The sequence below is a fragment of the Podospora pseudoanserina genome, chromosome 1, assembly GCF_035222485.1.
Source record: "Podospora pseudoanserina strain CBS 124.78 chromosome 1, whole genome shotgun sequence".
NCBI lineage: Eukaryota > Fungi > Ascomycota > Sordariomycetes > Sordariales > Podosporaceae > Podospora > Podospora pseudoanserina.
This window is the reverse complement of record NC_085920.1, coordinates 4,299,871-4,323,174: the sequence shown is the minus strand read 5'-3', so window position 1 is coordinate 4,323,174 and position 23,304 is coordinate 4,299,871. Positions and strand designations below refer to the sequence as shown.

Below are 23,304 nucleotides of genomic sequence, written 5' to 3'. Positions count from 1 at the left end.
GTCAAGAAAACTAAAAATATTTTCCTTGCTCTCTGCTTCAAATTCTTCCTGCAACAACCACCGACGTCCTGTGAAGCGAAACGAACCGCCCGCCACCGGTCCAAATCTTCCGTTGCACGCAACCTCTCAATTGAACGAAACACGAAGCAATTGATACCGGCGATATACTCGAAAGAAAATATTGGGCCTGGCTGCTTGGGCGGTCGTTTCGGCGAAACATCAACTAACCAACAAACGCAGCCAACAGTTTTGAAGTAAACAGTATGTTCCTCCCATTCTGCCTTATCTGCCTCAACACCAGCGCCCCTCAGGAGACAACACCAACAAGACTTCCATGATGATCTATGTAGCGCCTGCTACAACCCTTTATCTCAGTAATAGGAAGAGCCGTATGAACCCCCTCGTCGCCGCTGCCTTTCAACTCCTTTATTCGCCCATGTTTCCTAACCGGAGACAACGCTTGCATCGTCATATGCTTGCGGGGCGGGTGGAGGGGGGGCAGTTGGGGGCGGTGTGCTTGGTTATGCTTATAATCTGGGTTTCTGAAGAAAGTCTTTTGGTCTTGTTCCTGACTGGCATCTGGTATTGGGAATATCTCTCTCGCACAGGGTACTAATGCGCCATGTTTAGTAGGCACCATATCCGAGAAATCCGGCAGAGCTAACTGCGTTGCTTGAGAGCAAGGCTGGGACGATTTAAGCAACCGCTAGCCAATGGAGAACCATAATACAAACCGTATTTCGCAGAAACAAACAGGCTTTGTGCAAACAACGGATGTGATTCATGATCTATAACACAGTGCAACTGGCAAAGATTAAGACTTTTATATCCCCATGCCCCAGAGAATCCCCCAAACCGCCCACCGGTACTCCCCAACCTGGCTGTAGCCTCCTTGCTCCCTTTAAGACGCGCAAATCAGAGAATCTTTAAATCGTACAGCTTCATTTCACAATCCCCTTCTCGAGTCAACTATGCGGATGGTCTAAGAAATGCCGGAAACTCTTTTTTATGACTCCTTCACCCCCTATTTGGCAAAGTGAAGATCATAACCCAGCCACTTTCTCCGGATAACTTGCTCCACCGTCAGGCCGGGGTAGCCGTAGGTCAAGGGCAAGAAGAAGTACCAGCCCGCGGCAACCAAGGTGAGAATGACACCGGTGGCAACCCATGACCCGAACAAACTCTGGCCGGCAAAACGCTCGCGGGCCGTCAAGTGGTGCTTAGGAGTCTGGCTCTTCTTGCCGGCCTTAGCGGCTTGATGGGCCACCTCGTGCTCCACGGCGTCCTGGCTGAAGATGAACTCAACCAGCGCACCCGTGACAAGGGCAGATGCTAGATGTGCGGGGAGATAGTGATGAAGGAAGAGCTGACGACCCATGACATAAAAGGGGAAGTAATGAGTAGCCCAGGCAAGGAAGAAGAAGCCCGTGGAGTTGTACAGGCGGGAGCGAGAACCTAGCGATTGTTAGCCGCCGTAACTCGGAATCGAATTAGAGATCAAGACTCACGGTGATCCAAAGCATCCATGCCACGGCGTAGTGAGAACTGGTCGGCCAAGATGATGCCGGCATAGATGGCCAGGACACTGCTGGCAATCCACCAACCGATTGGGTTGCCAAGGAAGTAGATTTGCTGACGAGTATTATTCTGTGTCCAGAAGCTGACACCGCGGAGCAGGAAAGGCCAAGAGTAGGGGAGCGAAGCGTAGGGGTGGCTGGCCGTCAGCTGGTTGTTGTGCCAGAACATGGACCTTTGCAGCTCAAACCACTTGCGCAAGAAGGGCAAAGTCTTGACCTTCTTTGCTACCTTGGCGCGGCGCGGGTGGTCGGCGGGTAGAGAAGAAATGTCCTCAACAAGCCAGACATTGGAACTTGGTGCGATTTGCTTGTTGCCATTGATTTCTTGCTGCTTGAAAGCCCATTCAGGAAGAGGCTTGGTGTGAGTCCACATGGCAACCTTGCTTGGGTTGTGGATCAGCTTGAAGTGGCCCGAGATAGTCTTCCATTCCTGGTTAGGTTTGCCATGCTCAATGCGTACTTCGAAGAGAGTGTCAGCAGCCCTGTCACCATAGGCGTCCGCAAGCGAGACTGTGGTGAACTCCTGGTTGGTAGGGAAGTATGGCGAGGCAACGTCGTGGGACAAGAGAATGGTGTCGGTAACAACGTGACGGAGTCTGATGAGGTCGTGATTCTTGATGTGACGATTGAGCTGCTTGTCATCGGCACCAGCGGGGAGAATCTGCCAATAGTTGTTGGTGTCATTGAATGGGTAACCAGTGACCTGCTGACCCTGGCTGGAAACACGACCATCGTCATACCGCAGAGGATAACGCTCCGGGTGGCTGTGAAGGTAAGCCTTGGTCTCCTTGTGCTTGATCGAGATGGTGTCGTAATAGTCAATGGTGATGGCGTTGCTGAGCATGATGTTGTCGCTCAGGGTCTCCTGGAACTCGGGGGTCATGAAATCATCACCGGGGCCGGAGCGGGTGAGAATGGTGAAGTGAACCTGGAACCAGAAGAGGTAAAAGAGGAAGGGCAGGAAGATCAAGCCGAAAGCTCTAGCAGCAAAGTGCTTGCCGAACTGAGCCAAGGTCAGAGCTCCACCAGGCCTCTTAATATCCAGCAAGTCCCAAAGCTCAATGACAACAGCAGAACCAATGGTAATGAAGGCGAAAAGACCAACGTATTTGGTCGAGATATCGCAGGAAAGGGCAAATCCAGTGAGGATCAGCCACTTCCACCACTTCCTTGAGAAGGGCTCATGGCGCAACTTGTAGAACTTGATATAGCAGAGCAAGCTGCAGGCCATGGCAAACACGAGGGTGGCATCGAGAAGAATCAGGCGTGTTTGGCCAATATGGGCGTTGTCGAGCAGAACCAAGCCAGCGGCAAGAATGCAGGCGGGGAGGCTGTACCCAGACTCCCACATGATAAGGTATACCACCGAGACGGTCAAGGCGCCAAGGAGTGCAGGGAGGGAGCGGAAGGCCACGTAAGGAACCTTGTTCGCAATGTAGGAGTCGCCAATGTTCTCGAAGTGAAAGTGGCCATCGAAGCCAACCAGCCAACCAACAAAGGCAAAGAGGAGCTTGCCGAACGGAGGGTGCACGTCGAAGAAGTAGGTCTTTTCGAGATAGTACGAGGCGAACTATAAACCGCGGCAGATGTCAGCGTGACTGTCGCCCAAGGCGCAAGGGAAAGGGCATCATACCTTTCCGAAGTGTACTTCGTCAAAAACAACCTCGTTGGGGTGACTAATGCCCCAGAATCTGGTGATGAAGGCCAGGATGGTGATGATGAAGAAGGCGATCCTGTGATCGTTCTCCGAGACAGCCTTTGGGCGCTGGTTGGCGGCCTTGACGAGCTTGTCGAGCTCAACATCGGAGGAGGCGCCATCTTTGTTCTTCTTGCTACCAGCTACGCTACGCTGGCGCAAGGTGCCCTGGGGGGCTGTTGTAGCCATGATGGACGGTGGTGGTCAGTTTCAAAGGTCGGGCTGCGAAGACAAGAAAAGTGTTAGCTAATGATTGCCTGGAGCGCCGTTGATGGTCGCGACGGTGAGGGCAAGAATTAAGTCCTAAGCTCACCCAGGCTTTCAAAGATAAGCAGATATATAGCTGGCATCTGAGAGCACTGGAATTGCAGGATGGAGAAAGCCGGACGGCGATTACCAAACATTGGATGCCAGACGGCGGGAGACGGAGGAAGCCACCTAAACTTACCTCACCAGCAACACCGCGAGTATAAGTGCCCTAATGCCAAATCCAATGGCAGTTTAAAGTGAAGAAGACGAAGACAAAAACAAAGGGAACTTTAAAGAGAGTAGAAGAAGATTGAAATGCGAAGGGCCAATGGCAAAAGGTTGCTTGCGCAAAGAGAAGACAAGGTGCAGATGGCAACAAATTGCTTGACAACCCCTTAAAGCCTCCCTCCCTCCGGCAGGGCTGAGGACACCGCCATCATTCTCTGGGTGCAGGGGGGTGACTTTTTCTGGCCACTTGGCGCAACCCGGCACCCAGGCCCGAGCTCGAGATGCCAAGCGGCGCCTGCAGCTGGTACCAGGAAACGTCACCAACACCATCAAAAGTGCCCAAGAAACACAGTACTCCGTAGCTAGTATTCACTACCTCAGCCACATATCTGCATATCTGGTCTTTTCTGATGAGACGAGAGATATCCAAGAAAGAACGACTTGGAGAAACCCCAGGCATCTGAAACCCGCGTCCATCACGAGGTATTCATCATGTCTGGGGCACCGAGTTGGTTTTTAAGGTAGGCACAGGAATCTTTTAGTACCTGAGGTTGGTGGGCGCCACCTACAAATACTCTTTTGAGTGCCTGGGTAATTTGGACTGTTCCACTTCCCTGGGTACGTAGGTAGGCTCCATTCAAGGTGCGAGGATAAAGTGCATTCTCTATATTGACGATATGAGACCCTGGGACGGCCACATCCGCATCTGCCAGAGCTTAACAGCGGCCCGGGCTGCGGGGTTCACTACCGTAGTCCGAAGAACGGAGCGCGGGGAAGGAGTCCATCAAAAAGCCAATCGCCAATTCCACTGTCAAGAAAACCCACCGTCTCAATCAATGTTTGCAATTGCTGCCAGAAGATCCCTTTCTGTCTTTTCTCAGGTTTCTCCCAAAAGGACACTCCCAAGACTCATCCACAACATGTCTGCCACTCCCGTCTACACCGACAAGGCCGCCCCGGGTACGTTCTTCTGCTCACTAGCTACCATCTCCCTTGATCCTTGACTGACATGACCATAGTCGCTGGCCCTTACGTATGACTACCTTTGAGAGCTCAAATAGTCAAAGCATCTCTTAACTTAATATATACAGTCCCAGGCCATCAAGACCCCTACCACCATCTACTGCTCCGGCCAGATTCCCTGCGACGCCCAGGGCAACCTCGTTGAGGGCACCATCCAGGAGAAGACCGGTGCTTGCATCGCCAACATCAAGGCCGTTCTCGAGGAGGCTGGCTCCTCCATCGGGAAGGTTGTCAAGGTCAATGTTTTTTTGACCGACATGGCCAACTTTGCCGTAAGCACCTGATGTTTCCGATCATTGAGTGAGAGCGTTTGCTAAATCAAAATGCAGTCTATGAACGAGGAGTATGCCAAGTGGTTCACCCACAAGCCCGCCAGAAGCTGCGTTGCCGTCAAGCAGCTCCCCAAGGGCGTTGATGTCGAGATTGAGTGCATCGCTCTCCCGTAAATGACAGATTGGAGTCGATATCAGTAAAAATGTACAAAATGGAACAATTCAAAAGATGATGTTTTCCACCATCATATCTGACTGATGTTGCAAACCCGGTGATACCCGACCTACATTTGAATGAGGGGCATGGAGGGGTGATCGTCTAATTTATGGTGGGGCAGTCAAACCGTCATGACGAACAGAGCTACAAGAGTCTTCGAGAACAAATGCGTTTCCGGTCATAGGTGATGGTGGGTATGGGTATTCCGAACGTCGGTGGGTAGAACAACTGGGGCTGATGAGCTATATACATGCACTATAACATCGACTTTGACTTCTCATCCTCCATCGGAATTAGGACAGCAGTTGCCGAGAGTACGGCACTCTGGGGTATTGGCCTTAATTGATGGAACTACCTGGGTTACACGAAACGTCGATTAAAGCGTTACAGTTGGCCTTTGATAGCACAAAACCGTCGGTGACTTACTTGCGCCGTTCAATCGGTTTGACAGGAGTCAAGCCGCGTCACAGCCACGTTCTCTACTCACGCCTTGGCAACTCAGGCCCATATCTTCACCACCTCAAGCCTTCGGACGACTCTCCAACACAACAATCCCTTCACCAAATTTTCCTCGGCAGTTAGCCCCAGCAAACGAAGACCGATAAAATGTCAACCTCCGCACCAGCCCCCGTTCGGGCCGCCAGCACCAAGTTCAATCAGGCTGATGTTAAAGTCGGAGACCAGTCGTCATTATACAAGGTATGTGAAACCCTAATGTGCCCCTTTACATTCAGGTTCATCAGCCTCTCGGGTATCAGCTTATACTAATTGCTTTTCAAGTTAATCATGACGCCAATCATCTTCACCACTTTCCTCATCTCCTTATTTCTTGTCGACACGCGTAACTTGGCCCTGAGGCGGCATTACCACGCCTCAGACTCAGAAAGTCGCATGCCCGAGTGGTTGCACCGGATTGTTTACAGATACAAACGGTACGAGTATGTCGCTGTAGACGAGAAGGGAAAGCCATTCCCCATCAGCAAGCATCAGACACCCGCCGTTAGTCCCGGGCAGGAGAAGGAAGACTTCTACCACAGCAAACAGAAAAAATTGATGAAGATGGAGGTTGCCGAGGCGTTTGAGATTAGGAGTATTGTGGTGGTTCTGTTGGGCGTGCTGGGTGCGGCGTTTCTATGGGGATCATGGAAGGCTGCCAGCTGGATAATAGGGGGTTTGTGGACATTGGCCTCGTCACGTTAACGACGAATCTGTTCCGAAACGACATTCGACTTGGCCATCATACTTTCGTTATATAGCGACACCGAACATAGATGGGCATTATACTTCCTTCCCCTTGAGCGTTCCATCCTCACTTGACGTATGTTTCCCTGCGGGCCTCTCCCACAGATACTCCATCGAACACACCCCTTCCAACCAACCGCCATACCAGTACTCTCCCATCGGTTTGAACCCCTCCGTCTCATACATCTTTCTAGCCACCATCAACTCCTTGCTGGTTGTCAACTTACACTGCCCAAACCCCTCTTCCATGATAAAATCCATCGCTGCTCGTAAGAGTCTTCTCCCTGCCCCTAACCCCCGCGCTTCTTCATCAACAATAAACGCCCTCAACTTCGCCACCCCTTCCTTAGCCGTGATTTCCCCATCAATAAACACAGTCCCCACTATTCTATCCTTCCCACCAGGCTGTTTGAGCACCGCAGCCCAAGCCTGGTTCCCCTTCCCATTCCCGACCCTCTTCAGCAAGTCAAGCATCCCCTCCGTAAATACCGTCTCAAACTCCCTCCCCCAGTTATACTTTGGATAGTAATACTCCATATGCATCTCCACCACCCTCCCCAGAATCCCAGGCTGATACCCAGACACGATCTCAACCGTCCTCTTTGCCACAGCTGGTTCCACCCCCGCGCCAGCAACCGCACCGGTCCCGGGCAACCCAAACGGACTCTCCTCCTGTCCCGGCGTCACCGCCGGCGTGGGAAAATTCTCCCCAACCTCCCTCGCCCTCTCCAGCGCCTGCGTCCAAATCCTAAACATAGACGTGATATCCCCAGCCGTAACCCCATTCCCCCCTCCCACATCCTCCAGCGCCTTCGCCACCTGCCTCTGAGCAAAACCGTTGATCCTCCCCAGCGTCTCCTTCCCTTCCTCTGTAAGCCCATAAATACCACCCTCCCCCTCTGACTTGACCAGCCCCCTCCCAACAAGCTCAGGCACCACCACCCCCCTCACCTGCCCGGTACTAACCCTCAACTCAGCAGCCAGCTCATCAACACTAAGCGAGCGTCCATTCCCAAGTTCGATAAGAGCGTGCACCGCAGCAGCCGACAGGTCCGATCCCGCAATCTTCGGGCGTAAAAACCCCCATTCGCGCGCCAGGTTGCGGGAGGCGGCACGGAGGGGGGTGATGAGGTCGTTACTGGTTGTGGGGGTCATTGTGACAGATTGGATCGGTCCCCAAAAACAAAGTTCAAGTTCGAAACGAGAATGCCGCGGCAAGGTTAATGAGGGGTAATTTGATAGGTATCTATACCGAATGACTCATATGATTACCTATCTATACATCCCGTTCCAGTCTCGGGAAAAGCCAGAAACTACTACGGGACCAACAAGGAATCCCCAAGGTCACAAGTCCCAGGCATCTCCATCATCACCATCATTCCCGCCTGTTCCGAAATAACAAAATGAAGTCCACAGAACTATCCGTACATGCTCTGTTTATCGACACCTATGTAAACAGAGTTGAAAAGCATCTGTATAACTACCTTGGGTGATTTTTTAATACTCGCAATTGTCCTTTGACGCCTATTTAAACCCCGAACAGGTCTGAAAGGCAATTGAAATAAGGTAGTTGGAGGAGCTTGCTCAAGACATCTGGTATCTAGCTCCGGAAAAGCACCCTCTTGCTTGTGTATAACACCCACACTCTCCGCTAACAGAAACACATCGTGATGGATGTGGACAAAATAGTAACTCCAAGCTTCTTTGTTATTGTATAAAAAGCCATGATCTCTATCTAAAACTACCTAGAGCCGGTGTGAATGGCTGTTGTCTCCTGCCATTGTTGAAACTATGTCCATCCACTTTACAATCCTTTGACCCAACATTCGCAGTCTTGGTGGTGGTTGGTTGCTTGTGGAAGAAAAGGAATGCGTCTAGCAGTATGAAAACCCCAAACGGGGGCCAACTGTCGATTAAACAGGCAAAACCAGCTATGGAAAAATACAAAAATGGAGTAAGAGTAGAGTCGTCCCCAGATATTCTGCCTGGAAGTTCCGATCTCAGCTTCTCTTCTCTCCAATCCCAAAATCGCTAATGTCCCACTTCATTACATCATAAAAAACGGCAAACAGGCCGGGAGAATTATTTCCCAACAATCTCCAATTTTCCATTAACGCCAATATACAGGCCTACTCGCGAGATCTGGTAGTCCCACTCGCAGGATCCTCTGATTTACTGAGGAAGGTAGGCGCTCAAGTCATGTGCTGACCAGTCAACGTGGAATCCGTTAATCAGATCTTGAGTGGAAGGCTGAGAGTAACCGGTGCCCATGCCCTGGAGCGGGAGATCTGTCGCAAACAGGGAGTCATTGTACATGGGCTTGGAAACACCAGCCTGGTTGGGGAAAAGGATGAAGTCCCCGCCGCTGGCCATATTGGTCATGGCGGCAAGCTCGTGTTGGTCATCGAAACCCTCATCGACCATCGAGGTGGGAGTGAAGAGCATAGCGTTCGCTTGGCCGATGGGTGAGAGCTGGGCAGGTAGCGGGCAGAGTTCGGCACCGGTGAAAGGAGTAAACTGTGGTTCCATGGGCTTGTCATAGATATTGGCGTGCATGGGTGTAGGGAGCTGCACATTGGCACTGTAAATATCCTCATAGAGTGTGAAATCTGTGGAGATATCCTGGTAGGCAGAGCTGTGGTCCATGCCAGAGTCAGTGGAAGGAGTAGGGTTATCAACCGGAGAGTACTCAAGATGGAGCTCTTGAGGGATCATGCCGAAATCAGAGTCGGGCATATAGGTGGGGAACTCCAGGCCGCTGGAATAGATGTGGCTCCAATCATCAGGAGGAGTAGCGACCCCAGCGCTCATGTCACTCGAGGGGGTGGAAATGTGGCCAAGTTGGGGCGTGGGGTGGGTAGAGCCACCAGCAATGCTGGAGCCAGGCTTCTTGCCATTGGTCTTGGTCCGGACGTAGGTCCAGCCATGTGCCTTCTCCATGTGCTGCTTGCAGTTGGATTCCCGCTTGGACTTGTACGGGCATGGCTTGTAATAGCACTCAAACATGGGGGGCGCCGCAGAGTGCTTGTCGTTATGGTGGCGATCCATCTCCTTTTCCGTTGGCCATCCATACTCGTGGTACTTGCAGGTAGTGACGGGACACTTCCAGGGCCGAGAGTGTGTCTTTTCATGCTTGGTCAAGTCGCAAGGCCGCTTGAACTCCTTGTTGCAGCCGTGCTCTCGGCACTTCTTGGGCGCGAGCTCCTCGGGTGTAGCATTCTTCTTTCGCCTGGCCATGGAGCGCATGATCTCTTCCTCATCTTCGAGCTCCTCACTGGCCGAGCGCTTAATCCTGACCGCGCCGCTGCTCTCTTCCTCAATCGACTCGATAGGTTCGCCGGTAGCCATGGAAATCATTTTGCCGTTCTTCTTGATGCGAACCAGCTCGGCGGGGCGGCCGTTGATGTGGATTCCACCGTGCAGTTTGATCTCGTCAGTGCTAGAATACCAGTTAGCAAGCGGCACAATCAGTTCATGTACAGTGGAGCAGTCATACGGATCAACATCCATCTCGTCGTTCTCTCCCTTCTCTTTGGCCTCGGAAAGTTGCTGGGCGTAGTGGCGGATCTGATCAACCAGGTCGATAAAATAGCCGCTGCTATACGGCACGTCGCGTGGCCGAGTCTGCTCACGGTCGCTGAGGTACTCAACAGTGGCCTGGATGCACTGAATGGTGGTCAGGCAGAAGTCGAGGTACAGGCCAGCAGATTTGGTTCTCTCCTTTGAGAGTAAAACACGGTAAGTATCACTCTTGGTGGCAGTGTCGTTCTCGAAATCACTCACTGGTGCGACAAGAAGAAGTGTCTTCTCAAGATCTCTAAGGCAGACGATCTCCTTGTCTTGAATTTTCTTTGGGCACTCCAGCAGAAGCGGGTGGAAATCCTTGAATTCCGACTGGCCAAGGAGTGGCTTGAGTGTGTGTTCGCAAATGCGGTTGTTGGCACGCTGACCGAGCACTTGTGTGGTGGTAGTTGTGGTCGTGCGAGTGGCGGCGGCAGATCTAGTGACAGCAGTGGTCTTTGCGACTGTTTGCTCCTTCGCAGCAATTTTTTCGTTGGTGGAAGCAATAGAGGTGCCAAGACCGCTGTCGGAGTCGTGATGTCGAGAAGTTCGGCGAGTGCGAGGGCACAGTACTTTGCGTTCCACCTCCTTCTCCTTGCCCATGACAGTATCCAAGGTGTGGTTGAGAATTCCACGGGGAATGGGCGGGCTGTCTTCGCGAAGAATCTTGCGCGCAGCCGCTGAGGAAGGCGAGTCGTTGATGGAAAGACCGGCAAGCGTTCTATCAAACTCGTCCAAGGTCAAGGCGGCACGGCGGCGATGGGAATCAATGACATCGTCCAGGTTCGACTGTGATCGGCGTGGCAGAGATGGTGGTCTAAAAACGTTCTCTGTGGTCGAGGTAGGACTCGTGGGAGAGTGAAAGGTCGCTCCCTTCTGGAGGGTGTTGGTCTTAAGAGAAAGGCCTCTCGAGTCCGGCCGAGTCATCGGCGTCCTACGGGGGTTGGAGGACATGGCTGCGGTAGATGCGGGGTGAAAACCCGGGTCTTTTGAAAGAGCGCGAGATAGAGCACTGTGGCAGGCCCTCTTGTCAGTTTTCAATCATGCAATATATTCCATTGTAAGGCTGAGAGACGAGAGGATGTGAGTCACAGAAGCAGGATATTCCGAATGCAGCGATCTACCATGCGCACTTTCTGCAGATAGGACTTGGTGTTCGAGGGCGGGATTGGCCAATACCCAGACGAGTTGCACCCAGATGTCACGATGCCCAGACCGACGTGGACTGGAGCTAGATAGAGAAGGGAAGAAGATGAGAGGGAAGGGGAGGGGGTTCTTGGTCCTTACCTGTGTGAATGACCAAGGTTGTGGAGGAGGCGCCAGGGACAGCAAGCTCGCAATGGATCCAGGACTGGCGTCACAACGACGGCGGATGTGTCGGTCGCAGGAAGGTGTTCAAAGGAAGGGCGTTATGTAAGAAGAAGACGACGGCCGAAGGGGAACGGGGTCCTATAACAAAGGGGCGATGGGAGTGGGCAGACGCGGTGGTAAATGGGCGGCCGGTGTAATGGTCTTAGCTCAGCAACGCCTCACACAGCAAGCCAAGGAGAGCGGCCCGTTGACGGTGGATGGTGGCCTGAGGTTGTCTGGGGCAGAGGTTTTCTGCCGATAAAAACAGATGATGGGATAAATGGGATGGGATGGATGGGATGGGATGGAATGAGATGGGGAAGAAAGAGAGGTTTGTCGCGAGAAGGGGCGTGGGTTCTGAGGACGTGGACGAGGACTGTCGTTGGGGACCGAAGGGATGATGAGAAATGCGTGGAGCCTTTTGGACGCTGCTGCCTGCTGTGCCGACTGGGGTCCCTAGCAAGATGTGGGTCTAAGGCAGGGCGCAGCAGACCTATCTGATTGGCCAGCCCTGAATCCTTTCCAATTGTGTCGCCGAAAAAGCATCCAATGCCACCACTCGTTCCCAATGCCCCCAATGCCACCCTCTCCCAGTAACGATAGCTGCTGCACGGTTCCAGTTGGTATCGTTTGGCGTGGTGCTGTTAGTGCGGGACAGATGTCTTGCTAACACACCGCTTCCCCTCGCAGGACCCTCGCTGTAACAAACCCTAATAGTCGACATTTGTACAGGTCTTACGCTAACATACCCGACTCTGGGCCCTCTCGCTCTCGCATCACTGAGGCAGACAAATTTCCCCCCTCGATATCAGTCTCGGCCGCGCAGGTCATGACGAAGTCCCTTTCACTCAATCATAATAAACACGTCAACCGTTTCGTCGTCTTTAGAGAAACCATCAAGGCAAACCCGATGGGTCTTTTTGGCTGTCATGAGGGCAATCAAAAGGGGTATGGTAACGGGAGAGGCCATCCCAGCGTTCTGGGCGACAATGCGCAGGAACATTCAGGGGCCACAGGAACCGCCCTTTGATGTCTGTGGCTTGTCGCTTTCGCGGTGTCGCAGAGTTGCAGAGTCGCAGATGAGCTGTTGCTGTGCCGTGCAGAGCTTTCATTTTCAACCGCCGCTTGTCATCAGTGACCTGTTCGGCTCGAGATCTAAACGTCTGCCTCGCCCATCTCTCATCAAACAGCATTATCTCAGCAATCTCGTCTGCTCCACAACCTCCTCACGAACCCAACTGATATCACCATAGACAAGTGGACACCTCCACCACGAATAAGCGGTGGTCCGTTCATCGAGCTTGCCGAACCCCACAGCTTAGCCACCAGTGGGCTGCAACGTCTCGCAATCTGAATCTCCAGGACTCACAGATGCAGGTTCCTTGCAGCCAATGACGGCAAGCAACATGGCGAGAAAGCCAGAAACCTGAAGCAGAATGCGGCATTGCGGCTCAAGCCATCGCCCACTCAAACGTGAAGATGCGGCCCCCAACCTCTCGATAACATACCAGGGACTCAGATGACCGGATGACTGACAAACATTGCATTAGATGGCTACATCAGTATATCGGGACAGCATGGGCTGGATGGGAATGTTACGGATGTGCGCAGAAGCTGTCGGCCAGAGGGCGTGAAGGGCACCAGAAGGACAGATGCAGATGCTGTGCTGCAGCAGATTCCAAACCCGCTTCCCACCGTCTCCGCTCAGGTTCCTGTAGGGCTGATAGAAATGCTTGGCTCGCTTTGGGCAGGGACACAGGCCACGGAGCGGTCTGGGGATTACTGGGGATGGCCGGCACGAGCCAATGCCAAAGCCGCCAGTGGCCCCGTCATCATCCCCCTCGTCGTCCCACTCGTTCCCATCCCCCTTCTCCCAAGCTCTCCATCCATCCAAGCGAGGCGATTGGGGAACATCCACGTCGCATGGCACAGACACCATCCCATCGACAAACACAGTCGAACATCTTAATTACTCAACATCTCCCAGGTCTACCAATGGGATGCTAGAGAAACGGGAGCCTCAACGTAGATGCAACTTCCCCCGCAGTATATTGTTCCCGCTTAGGCTTCTGTATTCTTTTTCGTCGTGCTTCGTATGACTGCCGCGTCCGTCAACGACTTGACGACCTGTGGCGAGCCCGTTCTGCAAAGGCCTTGTGCAAGACAAGGCAAATATTCTCTCTCCCTTTCCCCGCTCGCCAACAAATTCACATTTCAAGAAGAGCCGCAAACGGGGTAATGCTGTTGTTCGGTGTGGCAGGACTCTGGCATATTGCTGTCTTGCAATATGTAGCAAAAATCTATTCTAGTCTAGTTTCTGAAAGTTCTCATAACGAGCAAACAGTACGACCGTGGGGGTCAGGCAACAGAAAAAGAGAGAAAGTGGCGTGAAAAGGGGGGCCATGACATTCACGACCACCCTTCGGAAGGATGCAACCTAGGATCATCGTCTCGCGATCCACTGTTCTGGGACAAGATATTTCTTCATTGGGATATTTGTCAAGCTACCAAAATCTTCATTGGGAGGAAGTTAATGAAGTTGCCTGGCCTGATCACCACCTCCAACAAGCTTATGGCCTAGGTGCCGGGGAAGGTCTCCCTCCCATACTGCCCACAAGTTCCTAACAGCCCCCGGATTCATCCTCGAGCCTCCTTTGCCATGCGGCTCTGCCACCGGAGGCGTGGCTATTAATGGTGTTGTTTGATCAGAGAGCAACACCAAGAAGATGTGAGCATGCCCAACCCAGCACGAGGATAGCATTACTACGACCCTACCCTACTTTACCCAATTTGACGATATACCGGAGATTGCAGCCGGATATCACTCCAGATCTGACAGCACTGGCGACGCCAACCAAGTGGTTTCGGCTACAGCCTAGAGGTGCTGGCTCGTTAGACGTCTCGGAGTGGGAGAAGGAGTGATGCCTAAGGTGTTGATGATAGTAGGATAAACCGGAGCTCTTTGGTGGTTACCGGTTCTGTGGCTTGTTTTGTTCATGTGTGATGTGATAATAAGGCGCAGTTGTGTAGTTGACCATGGACGCTGCGTCTGATGCTGCTTCAGGCTGCTGCTGATGTTGATTTTGGTGATGCAGCTGCCGAGGCCGTGATTGCTGTCTAACCGAGCCGGAAGTTTCCAATCGATACTGAACCGTGTTCGGGGGCAGGCCAAAGTCTATGGGGGTGTGGGAGATAAGCCGCCTTCTCGTGAGTAGATTCCTGTGGCTTGTCTGGACATGACCCAGAACAGTCAGGACCCGACTCAGGTATCTCCCGTTGGAGTGCTGCTGATGTTTCTGTCGCCTGAGTTAAGGTACTAGATTGATGCCCACAGCTACACTCTTCCTGAGCAGGGCGTGATGTGTCGTCAGTGGCCCCAATTTTTCTTCCGGTCATCTTTGGAGGTCTACTGTGGAAAACTATGATTGAGGTTTTCAGATAAAGAAAGAGTTCTACAATACTGTTGTCCAAATCGGTAGTTCGCAGCAGAAATATTTATAGATTTTCACTGTTTAGCTTAGGACACACTGTTGTCTTTGATGTGGTTTAGCACTATGTTCATCATGACCCTTATCCTACAATAACCATATCAACATATCTCTGCAGGGCCATTCAGCAGCTGAAACTTTTGTACAAATACACACCCACTTAGACATATTGAAATCTCATTGGAACGGTATCTGAGGTGCATAGCTTGAATGCTTCGACAATGGATGAGTTGTTGTTGCCGGGCGGTTGGCAGGACCATTAATGACAATAAATTTGGCTAGTTTTCTTTGTCCATTGTTTTGTCATTCGCAGCAATGCATTGTTCTGACATCGAGCTGCTCGATTAAAATGTCGTATTTAAGAAGTTGGCCCCTCATGAGTTGGTTGTGGAAGAACCTCTACCAATATTCACCCATTGAACACCAAAACTTAGATTCTGTCTTGACGGCTGTCCTGTTTCGGTTGTTTTTTTGGCAGAAGGATTTGTTGGATTTCTTTTGAGTAGGTTGTTGATTGGCTCGGAATATCACACACACCGGCCCTGGACAACAATGGCATTCACCTTCTTGAGTCTGAGACGCTGGGCGTCAGGTAAAGACGACAAGTCGACTGCCAAACAACAACTGCCAGAGAGAGGCTCAATAAATACGTACGGTAGGTCCACTTACTCTTGCCATACTCCCCATTTCTATTTCGAAACAGTTTTCATACCTTCACGGTAACACTGATATTCTAGAGAAACTGGAGGCAGCAAAGACTGACGCTTTGAAACAGGCCAAAAAGTCAATAACACCTGCTGTCAACACTCGCAAGAGTAACCCAAGCAGCTCCGTCCAAAAGCAATCAGGCACGAACCACCACAGTGAGATCACAACCCACTCCCTCTCTCGCCCCAACCCCGTGGCAGACAACACCCCATCCTACCGCGGTGTATCTCAGCAACCCACAACCACCGCCACAACAGCAATCCGCTCCACCCCAAAGCTAGTCTACCACCACCCCAGACGATCCCCAACCCCCTCCAAGTCCAAAACCTGCACCACCTCCCACCCCAATTACACCCACTACACCTCCCCCACAGCCCTCTCCCCCCTCTCCCAACTCAAAACCTTCCTCCTCCTCCCCCAAACAACCCCCGACCAAGCCCTCCTCCTCAACCTCCTAACTAAACACCACAAAGTCCGCCTCGATCTTCCAGCCAAAAACCCCTGACTGGCAGCCCAGCTCAACAAGATGACCTGGCACGGCATCCACAAACACACCTCCTCCTCCTCCTCTCTGACCAAAAGCCAGAGGTGGGTGCTGGAGAATTTCGTCAAGAGCCAGAGGGAATTATTCGATGTAGGAAAGGAAGGTTACGATCTCTTTGCCATCGCTGAAAGGTTAGGCGACATCGAGGTCAAGAGGCGGCGGTTGAACCGTGCAGGGGGAGGCCAATGGGGGGAGATCAGGATTGTAGGTGGGAGGGAGGTTTCTCTTGTCCCGGGGAGATACAGGCCTTGCAAGGAGAGGTATTTCCCTCCTCCTGTGTTGAACACCGCAAGGAGACTGGTTTGTGTTTGATGGGTGAGGTATACCTTATTGTTGTACGATAGAGGGGGAAAAGGGTTCACGAGATAGTAGTGACATAGGTAAACACAAGTTGCTCCGGGATGGTTATATTGAAGATCATATAATCCAAAAAAACATATTTTGGGAATTTGCTCTAATTTCAGTTTTCTTCACATGTCTGTAATCCAATGCTTCATATACTTGTAAAAATGCCACCCCATCCAACCATCGAGAGGCTCACTCATCATCATCACTGTCAGCAACAAGGATCCGCCTTTTCTTCTTCCGTGGCGTCGTCGGCTCCGGCGACAGATCCTCCTTACCCTCTGTGCCAAAAGCTGTCGCCGCCATGCTGTATTTCGTTTTCTTCACCGACGACTTCAGCAGCTCCGTGATATCCGGCATCTCCTCATCTGAATCCTGCGTCGCAGTAAAATCCATGGGTTCGAAGAAAGGTTTTTCTTCTGCTGACGGCTGCTTCTTTGCAGAGCCAGGTGTCCTCGACTTTGTTGACTTTTGATTGGCACTCGAGCCGAACAGGTCCGCATCATCGTCGACGACAAAATCTTCTAGGTCGGCACCATCGTCTGACCCATCCGTAATCTCCATATCACTCGTCCGCATACAGTCATCCCCTATTTCGTCCAGTTTCCGCGCCACCCGGCCTTTCCTCTTTGCTGCCTTCTTGCCTCCAGCACTCCTCTTCCGAGCTGGAGGTGAAGCAGCCTCCAATCCGTCCCCATCTTCCTCTTCGCTTTCCTCATCAGGCCTTGCCGCAAGCACTTTGCACTTTTTGCCTCGGTTGCCACCCGTCCCTGTTCCAGCTGAGTCTTCTTCTTCAGAAGCGTCCGTATCTGACGCAAAGATGGGGACTGGAAGATCCCCCCAGTTAGACATGTCAGTATCTCCATATGGTGCTGTGAACTTTTCGAAGGGGTCCTGGCTGTCTCCCAACTTTTTCATCAGCTTGACAAATCGTTTTGTCTTCTTGCCATGTCCCACAAGGGATATCGGCCGCAGGAACCTCTGAGAATGAGCACCAAAATCGATAGGCCCAACCTCGGCATTTGCGTTTCCTGGCAGACTCCGATACCGTCTGTCCAATTCCTCGATCTGCGCTTTGCTCAAAACGACCTTTCCAAGAGGAGGTGGTTCCGCGATCTCGTCAGTCTCCTGCGGCTCGACCGGTTTGGGTGGTGCTGTTTTTTTGGCAGCTGCTTTCCCAAAGAAATCGGATGCCTTGACGAACCCAGTCTCTACACCATCGGGCATGTTGAACTTTTTCTTCGATGCTTTCTTCCGGGCTCTTGCTTTTTTAGGCTCAGGCAGGGAGGGATCCTGTGTGTTCTCAATCGGTATCTCCACCATGCGCTTATCAACTTCTGGCTTTATATCTCTTGGGATAATTCGCGTAGATAGGTCATGCCGGAAGTTGAAACTATCGCCATCACAGATGAGCTGCTGCATTCTTGCGTAGTTGTCCTTCGCCTCCAAAAACTTCTCCTGTTCCTTTCCCTTCATCAAGAGAAGCACAATTTTGCCTGCTCTCTTTCTCCCCGTGCGTCCCATTCGCTGCAACATGCGGATCGGAGAGGATGACGCGTCATAACAGACGATAAGATCAACTTGGCCAATGTCGAGACCTTCTTCGCCGATGGATGTGGCGATGAGAACATTGTACTGGCCGTTCTTGAACTTCTCAATCGTTTCAATCTGCTGCTTTTGCTTCATACCTTCACTTCTCTTGGAATCTGCTTGACCCACAAAGACTGTGGCGCTGATCAAAGGCTTGCTGTTTAAAACTCGCACAATCTCCTCGGCGCTGTCTCGATACTCGCTGAAGACGATGACTCTTGTGCTGGACCCTTCCCCGGCATTCATAAAGTGATGCACAAGAGTCTCGCAGAGACAATCCAGCTTGGGATGCCCACTGAAGCCGTCCAATTTCATCCATTTCTCGATCATGGTCATCATCTTTTTGAAGCTTTCGTCATTGATGACCTGCCGCCTCATGCTGGAACCCTTTCCCCCCTTTTCCTCCTCCGAATTGCGAAAATCCAACAGGTTGTGATAAAATGGCTTGATCCCGTGGAAATTTAACAACTTTATCGAGTGCGCCAGGCTCTGAAGAATGCTGAACACGGCGAACATGGCAAACTTTAATCCCTGGTTTGCGTGTCTGCCAGCTCCGGCAAGCCAGTCGCTTCTCGATTTCATCAGGCCATAGGTAGTCAGACTCATGGGATCCCTTCCAAAGTAAATATTTTGGGCGCTCAACTTGTCGACCAGAGGCTGGAGGGCTTTGGAAAAGAGGCCTCTCACTTCCATCATCTCGTCGGATGGGTCGAGTGTAATCGTGTTGGTGTCTCTCGAGTGAACGTATTGTCGAATATCCAAAGACTCTTCTGTTCTGATTTCGATGTGGGAGATACCGAGATTATCAATGACATTTTGGACGCCTTCCACGGAGGATCCGGGAGTTGCCGTAAGTGCAAGAACCCTGAAACTCTGTGAGAATCGGCGGAGGAATTCTATTACTTTCACGTAGGCGTAGTCGCCTGTGGCTCGATGGGCTTCATCGACTACCAGAAGAACAACCGACTTTGGATCTGCGTAGCCTTTAGACAAATCATTTTGAAGTGTTTGCGGCGTCATAAAAAATAGCCGCTTGGTCTCCCATTCAGCCTCACGTAAAGCCGGAGCCGTCTCTCCTGTTAGGAGTGTTGCCTCGGACCGTGGGATGCCCGCAACGTCGAGACAAGCCTTGACCTGCTGGGATGCCAAGGGTTTGGTGGGTGCGACGAATACGATTTTCCCTCGTTTGGTCCATCGATAGAAATTGAGCATAACCGTGGCGGCGATGAAAGTTTTACCCAGACCGGTGGGCAGAGCCACAAGTGTGTTGTTGAACAGAGCACTGTTGACAATGGTAAACTGGTAGTCTCGAATTGGGCCCAAGTTCAACGGATAGACCCATGTTGAAAGCTCACAGTCATTGAGTTCATGATGAGTGGGTATCTCTGGGGGCAGGTCAGCGCGGAATGGGCGACTATTAGTCACCTGTAATGGCCGAATGCTGCCCTGCCGCGCAGTGCCTCCCCAGAGTGTTGTTTGCCGGAAGCCTTGTCCTTGTCCTTGGGATATCGGAGTAGCTCTTGGAGGTGGCACTTGACTCGGCCGCTTCTGGTTGTTTGGTGGCTGTGGGGAACTGTCGAATGAATCTGATGGCAAATCGTCGAATTCCGAGATTGCAGCTGCCGTATTTACCCGGGCTGCTGCAGGTACTGAAGGAGGAGTTCCTGGCGTTCTGACAGCAGACTCTTGAGGCCTGTGAGCAGTGGAATTTGCTGCCGCCGCCGCTTCGGCTTCGGCGACCTGAGTGAGTGCGATCAAGTCGTCATCAAAAACAAAGGTCTCGTCAAACTCATCATCCATTGCGCTATATCGCTACAAAAAGTATTCAGAAAAAGGGATTGAGTTGGGTGAGCTGAGGTGGGTGAATTGAGGCGTGCGTGAAATGCCAAATGACCGTCTGCGATTGACCTATGGGAGGTGTGATTGACCTGTGGAAGGTGTGGTGATCTATCGAAGGGTAACCAACCGACCATTGCTGTCATTACGAGTGTCCGAATTGCTTGGAATGTCTGCCGTTTTGTTTCTTATGTCATCTTGAAGGTCCTGTCTGGCCTGGAAGTGACGTGCATCGTCTCCAAAGAAGACGCGATCTATTGTTCATACTCAAGACGCGACGATACACCAGATCACGTGTCAATGGGTGAGCAAACTTGCCAAGCCACCCAGCACGGGAGCATCGGCAAAAGCTACGATTGGTTGACTATCCAGGAACGGTGGGCCCTTGGCCCAGGCAGAACCCCACTTGGTGCAAGGTTTGTGGCAGGTATGCGGTCACAGCCAACTGAAAGTCGATCCATCTTTTTGTTCCAGCTCCACAACAACCACAAAAACACCTACTTCTCTTTGTGACGCAACCAGCACCACCAAAATTGAGATATTGGTTCTCTACTCACTTTGTTAGCCGAGCCAACATTCGGCCAACCTTACTACATTCACTCACCTAGCAGGTGTTTTTTTCGCGCTTGTGGCGACTCCCAGCCATTCCACTGTCAGCCAGCGAGAGTCGAGTCAGTCGACCGAAGCCTTATCGAAGCGATACCTACCGGTACCTACCACCAGTGCCCCGCTTCCTCTTTCGCACAACTCTCAACTTCGGCGCAAAAACCTGAGCCACAGATTCCGCCTCTGGCTCTCCTTTCGAGCGACTTTATCTCACAGGGTTGTGCAAACGACCAAACTCGTGTCTGTTGCAGATCAGTTCCGCGACTCTCAAGCAACTTCCGATCTCAATCACGATGGCCCCTCCTACTGGTCCTCGCGGCGGCAGCAATAATCGCAAGCCAACAGCTCGAGCTTCCCGTGGCGGAGTCGCTAAACATCGAGCTGCCACCAGAACCGATCGTGATGGAGATGTTTCCATGGGCGCGCCGATCTCAAGTTCCAATCCACCAACTGGACCGTCCGGCAGGGGAACTCGCGGCAGAGGAGCTGCGAGAGGAGCGCCTACGAGTGGTTCTAGAACATCTTCGCGTCTAGCTCAGAACCTCAAGAACTACATTGGCGAAGGTGGATCCAAGCACGCCAAAACCACCCTCAAGATCCTGGGTGTCAAGAATAGCAAGGCCGCGTCGAATTCCGATGGCGGTGTCAAGGGACTTCTCCAATTCATTGAGCGCAAGGCTGATAAGGATAAGAAGATCGTCTTGGGAAGAGTATGTTGTCCTGTTTTTTCCTTCTTGAATTTAATCATATATTAACATACACCAGGGTGTGCTAGATGGCGACTACGTCTGGGTCAAAGCCAACAAGGACGACGTGTCTAGCATTATGCACCTCAATGGGTACCAGTACGCCGGTGCTCCCATCACCATCGAGGAAACCACTGAGCCATTCCCTACTGGCACCAAGTTCTCAAAAGACGCTGCAGACACCCGACAGAAGCTTCTTGCGTTGTTGGCGAAGCGATACAATACTGAGCAGAAACTTCTTGATCTGTCAGCGCTCGGAACAGACGACATCCTTGGAAATCTCGGCGCAGTCGGTTCCCAATCACTGGCTGAAAAGTCGTTCAGGGCCATCATTCATGTCGCTGGCGAGCAATTCAAGACCGCTGAGGAGAAAAGGCAAGGCATCCACTCAGTTTCCCTTGCTCGTAACGAGATCTCGGACATCGACCAGGTGTTTACACTAGCCTATTCGCTGCCACACTTGCGTCGGCTCGACCTAAGCAACAATCGGCTCGCGACCTTCTCTTCGATTGCCAAATGGAAGCAGGAGTTCCGTTATCTAGAAGAGCTTTACCTGGTCGGAAACCCCGTCACCGGCGTTGCCGATTACGCCGTGCAGATCACCCAATGGTTCCCTTGCCTGCAAATCCTGGATGGAAACATTGTCCGGAGTCCGCAGGAGGCTGCTGAGGCCTTGAGGGCGATGACTCCACAGCCGTTGGCCCAGCTGCCCTCTAATCTCCGCGACGGCGAGAACAACGTTGCCAGCATCTTTCTGCGGTCCTTCTTCCAGCTTTACGACCACGACCGACCGGCCTTGGCTGCGCAATTTTACGATGTCGAGTCCGTGGCCTCGCTCTCTGCCACACCTGAACCCGGCCGTGACGTTGAGTGGAAACCCTACATGAAATACTCCCGAAACATTCAAAAGCTTGGAGGGAGCCGAAACCCAGCAGTCGTCCAGCGTCTCTTCACCGGCGCCTCGCTCATTGCAGAGATGTGGAAGTCGCTGCCGGCCACTCGTCATGCCACTCTGGACCAGCCCGAACTGTGGATTATCGACTGCCATACGTTCCCCCACTTGGCGGACCCCTCGGGACACGGCTTCGCGATGGGCTTGATGATTAACGTCCACGGGCAATTTGAAGAAGCTGATACGACCGAGGAGCTTTATGGCACTCGTACCTTTTCCCGCTCTTTCATCCTCGGGCCCAGCAAACCAGGCGCCCCTCACCCCTATCGGGTTCTCAGTGACCAGCTCACTATTCACAAATGGACGCCGCGGGCTGCCGGAGCCGCTCCTGTTCCAGTAACCACCGGTGCTCCCGCTGCGCCTATTGCTCCCGTCGCTCCGGTCGTGGCTGCGGTGCCTGTCATCGACGATGCCACCAGGGTCCAGCTTATCCAAGAGCTGGCGAGGCGCACCGGCATGAACGCCCAGTATTCGGAGCTTTGTCTATCCGGCACAGCCAATTGGAACTTTGATCTTGCTCTCCAGTCTTTTGAGGAGCAACGGGCCAATTTGCCGCCTGCTGCCTTCACTGCGCCTGCTTAGATAGCACCCGCGATGATGGTTTCAATCCATTAACCAGGCTACGGTTGAGAATGACAGGCAACATAGGAACAAAGAGGAGCGAAAATGAGGTGGATGTAGAGTCGGGGCTTTTCTTTTCTTTCTGGGTTCAACAATGCACTTGTGTATGTATATGCCCTGGTCAGTCGGCGGAAGACGACGACTGGGCACGGATTGGAGTTTTGAGATTTGGGAAACGGGCACTTTTTTGGTGCTTTCTACAATGATACCAGCGGATGTTACGAGCTGACATCAGCGTTCACGGGGGATGGCTTTTATGCAGGCATGGTGTTTTCTTTTTACATTTTTTTTGGGGGTTGGGGGGAACAGGCAAGAAAAAACTTTCTGTCATTGTATAACATAGCGATTCATTCTGGTTGGGCAAAGCGGGGAGGAACTTGTAGACTGCAACTCATGGGGTGGTGGTGAATATGGAAATGGGACTTGGGGAGACGGGTTAATAAAGTTCTATAT

General features: G+C 52.1%; 7 protein-coding genes across 7 annotated transcripts; 3 read left to right on the top strand and 4 right to left on the bottom strand.

Moving 5' to 3' along the window:
• Nucleotides 1-847: 847 nt before the first annotated feature.
• PMT4 (Dolichyl-phosphate-mannose--protein mannosyltransferase 4) lies at nucleotides 848-3,879 on the bottom strand. The gene is made up of 3 exons (XM_062942503.1): nucleotides 3,211-3,879; nucleotides 1,509-3,147; nucleotides 848-1,455 (listed from the first exon to the last, which is right to left on the bottom strand). The coding sequence occupies exons 1-3, from the start codon at nucleotides 3,460-3,462 to the stop codon at nucleotides 1,025-1,027; spliced, it is 2,322 nt and encodes a 773-aa protein (XP_062805461.1). The 5' UTR covers nucleotides 3,463-3,879; the 3' UTR covers nucleotides 848-1,024.
• Nucleotides 3,880-4,339: 460 nt separating this feature from the next.
• Nucleotides 4,340-5,057, top strand: QC764_112470 (uncharacterized protein; the record flags this gene model as incomplete). The annotated part of the gene is made up of 3 exons (XM_062942502.1): nucleotides 4,340-4,710; nucleotides 4,770-4,783; nucleotides 4,842-5,057. The coding sequence occupies exons 1-3, from the start codon at nucleotides 4,428-4,430 to the stop codon at nucleotides 5,055-5,057; spliced, it is 513 nt and encodes a 170-aa protein (XP_062805460.1). The 5' UTR covers nucleotides 4,340-4,427.
• An 811-nt stretch (nucleotides 5,058-5,868) lies between these two features.
• QC764_112460 (uncharacterized protein) lies at nucleotides 5,869-6,556 on the top strand (the record flags this gene model as incomplete). Its single annotated transcript, XM_062942501.1, has 2 exons — nucleotides 5,869-5,961; nucleotides 6,043-6,556. 2 exons carry the CDS (start codon nucleotides 5,869-5,871, stop codon nucleotides 6,460-6,462), a joined length of 513 nt encoding a protein of 170 aa, XP_062805459.1. The 3' UTR covers nucleotides 6,463-6,556.
• On the bottom strand, nucleotides 6,541-7,659 carry QC764_112450 (uncharacterized protein; the record flags this gene model as incomplete). The annotated part of the gene is made up of 1 exon (XM_062942500.1): nucleotides 6,541-7,659. The coding sequence occupies one exon, from the start codon at nucleotides 7,657-7,659 to the stop codon at nucleotides 6,541-6,543; it is 1,119 nt and encodes a 372-aa protein (XP_062805458.1).
• Nucleotides 7,660-8,143: 484 nt separating this feature from the next.
• Nucleotides 8,144-11,753, bottom strand: QC764_112440 (uncharacterized protein). Its single transcript, XM_062942499.1, has 3 exons — nucleotides 10,288-11,753; nucleotides 10,001-10,224; nucleotides 8,144-9,943 (listed from the first exon to the last, which is right to left on the bottom strand). Exons 1-3 carry the CDS (start codon nucleotides 11,017-11,019, stop codon nucleotides 8,677-8,679), a joined length of 2,223 nt encoding a protein of 740 aa, XP_062805457.1. The 5' UTR covers nucleotides 11,020-11,753; the 3' UTR covers nucleotides 8,144-8,676.
• A 4,939-nt stretch (nucleotides 11,754-16,692) lies between these two features.
• MPH1 (3'-5' DNA helicase) lies at nucleotides 16,693-19,890 on the bottom strand (the record flags this gene model as incomplete). The annotated part of the gene is made up of 1 exon (XM_062942498.1): nucleotides 16,693-19,890. The coding sequence occupies one exon, from the start codon at nucleotides 19,888-19,890 to the stop codon at nucleotides 16,693-16,695; it is 3,198 nt and encodes a 1,065-aa protein (XP_062805456.1).
• Nucleotides 19,891-20,400: 510 nt separating this feature from the next.
• MEX67 (nuclear mRNA export, poly(A)+RNA binding protein) lies at nucleotides 20,401-23,098 on the top strand. Its single transcript, XM_062942497.1, has 2 exons — nucleotides 20,401-21,242; nucleotides 21,298-23,098. The coding sequence occupies exons 1-2, from the start codon at nucleotides 20,826-20,828 to the stop codon at nucleotides 22,810-22,812; spliced, it is 1,932 nt and encodes a 643-aa protein (XP_062805455.1). The 5' UTR covers nucleotides 20,401-20,825; the 3' UTR covers nucleotides 22,813-23,098.
• Nucleotides 23,099-23,304: the final 206 nt, after the last annotated feature.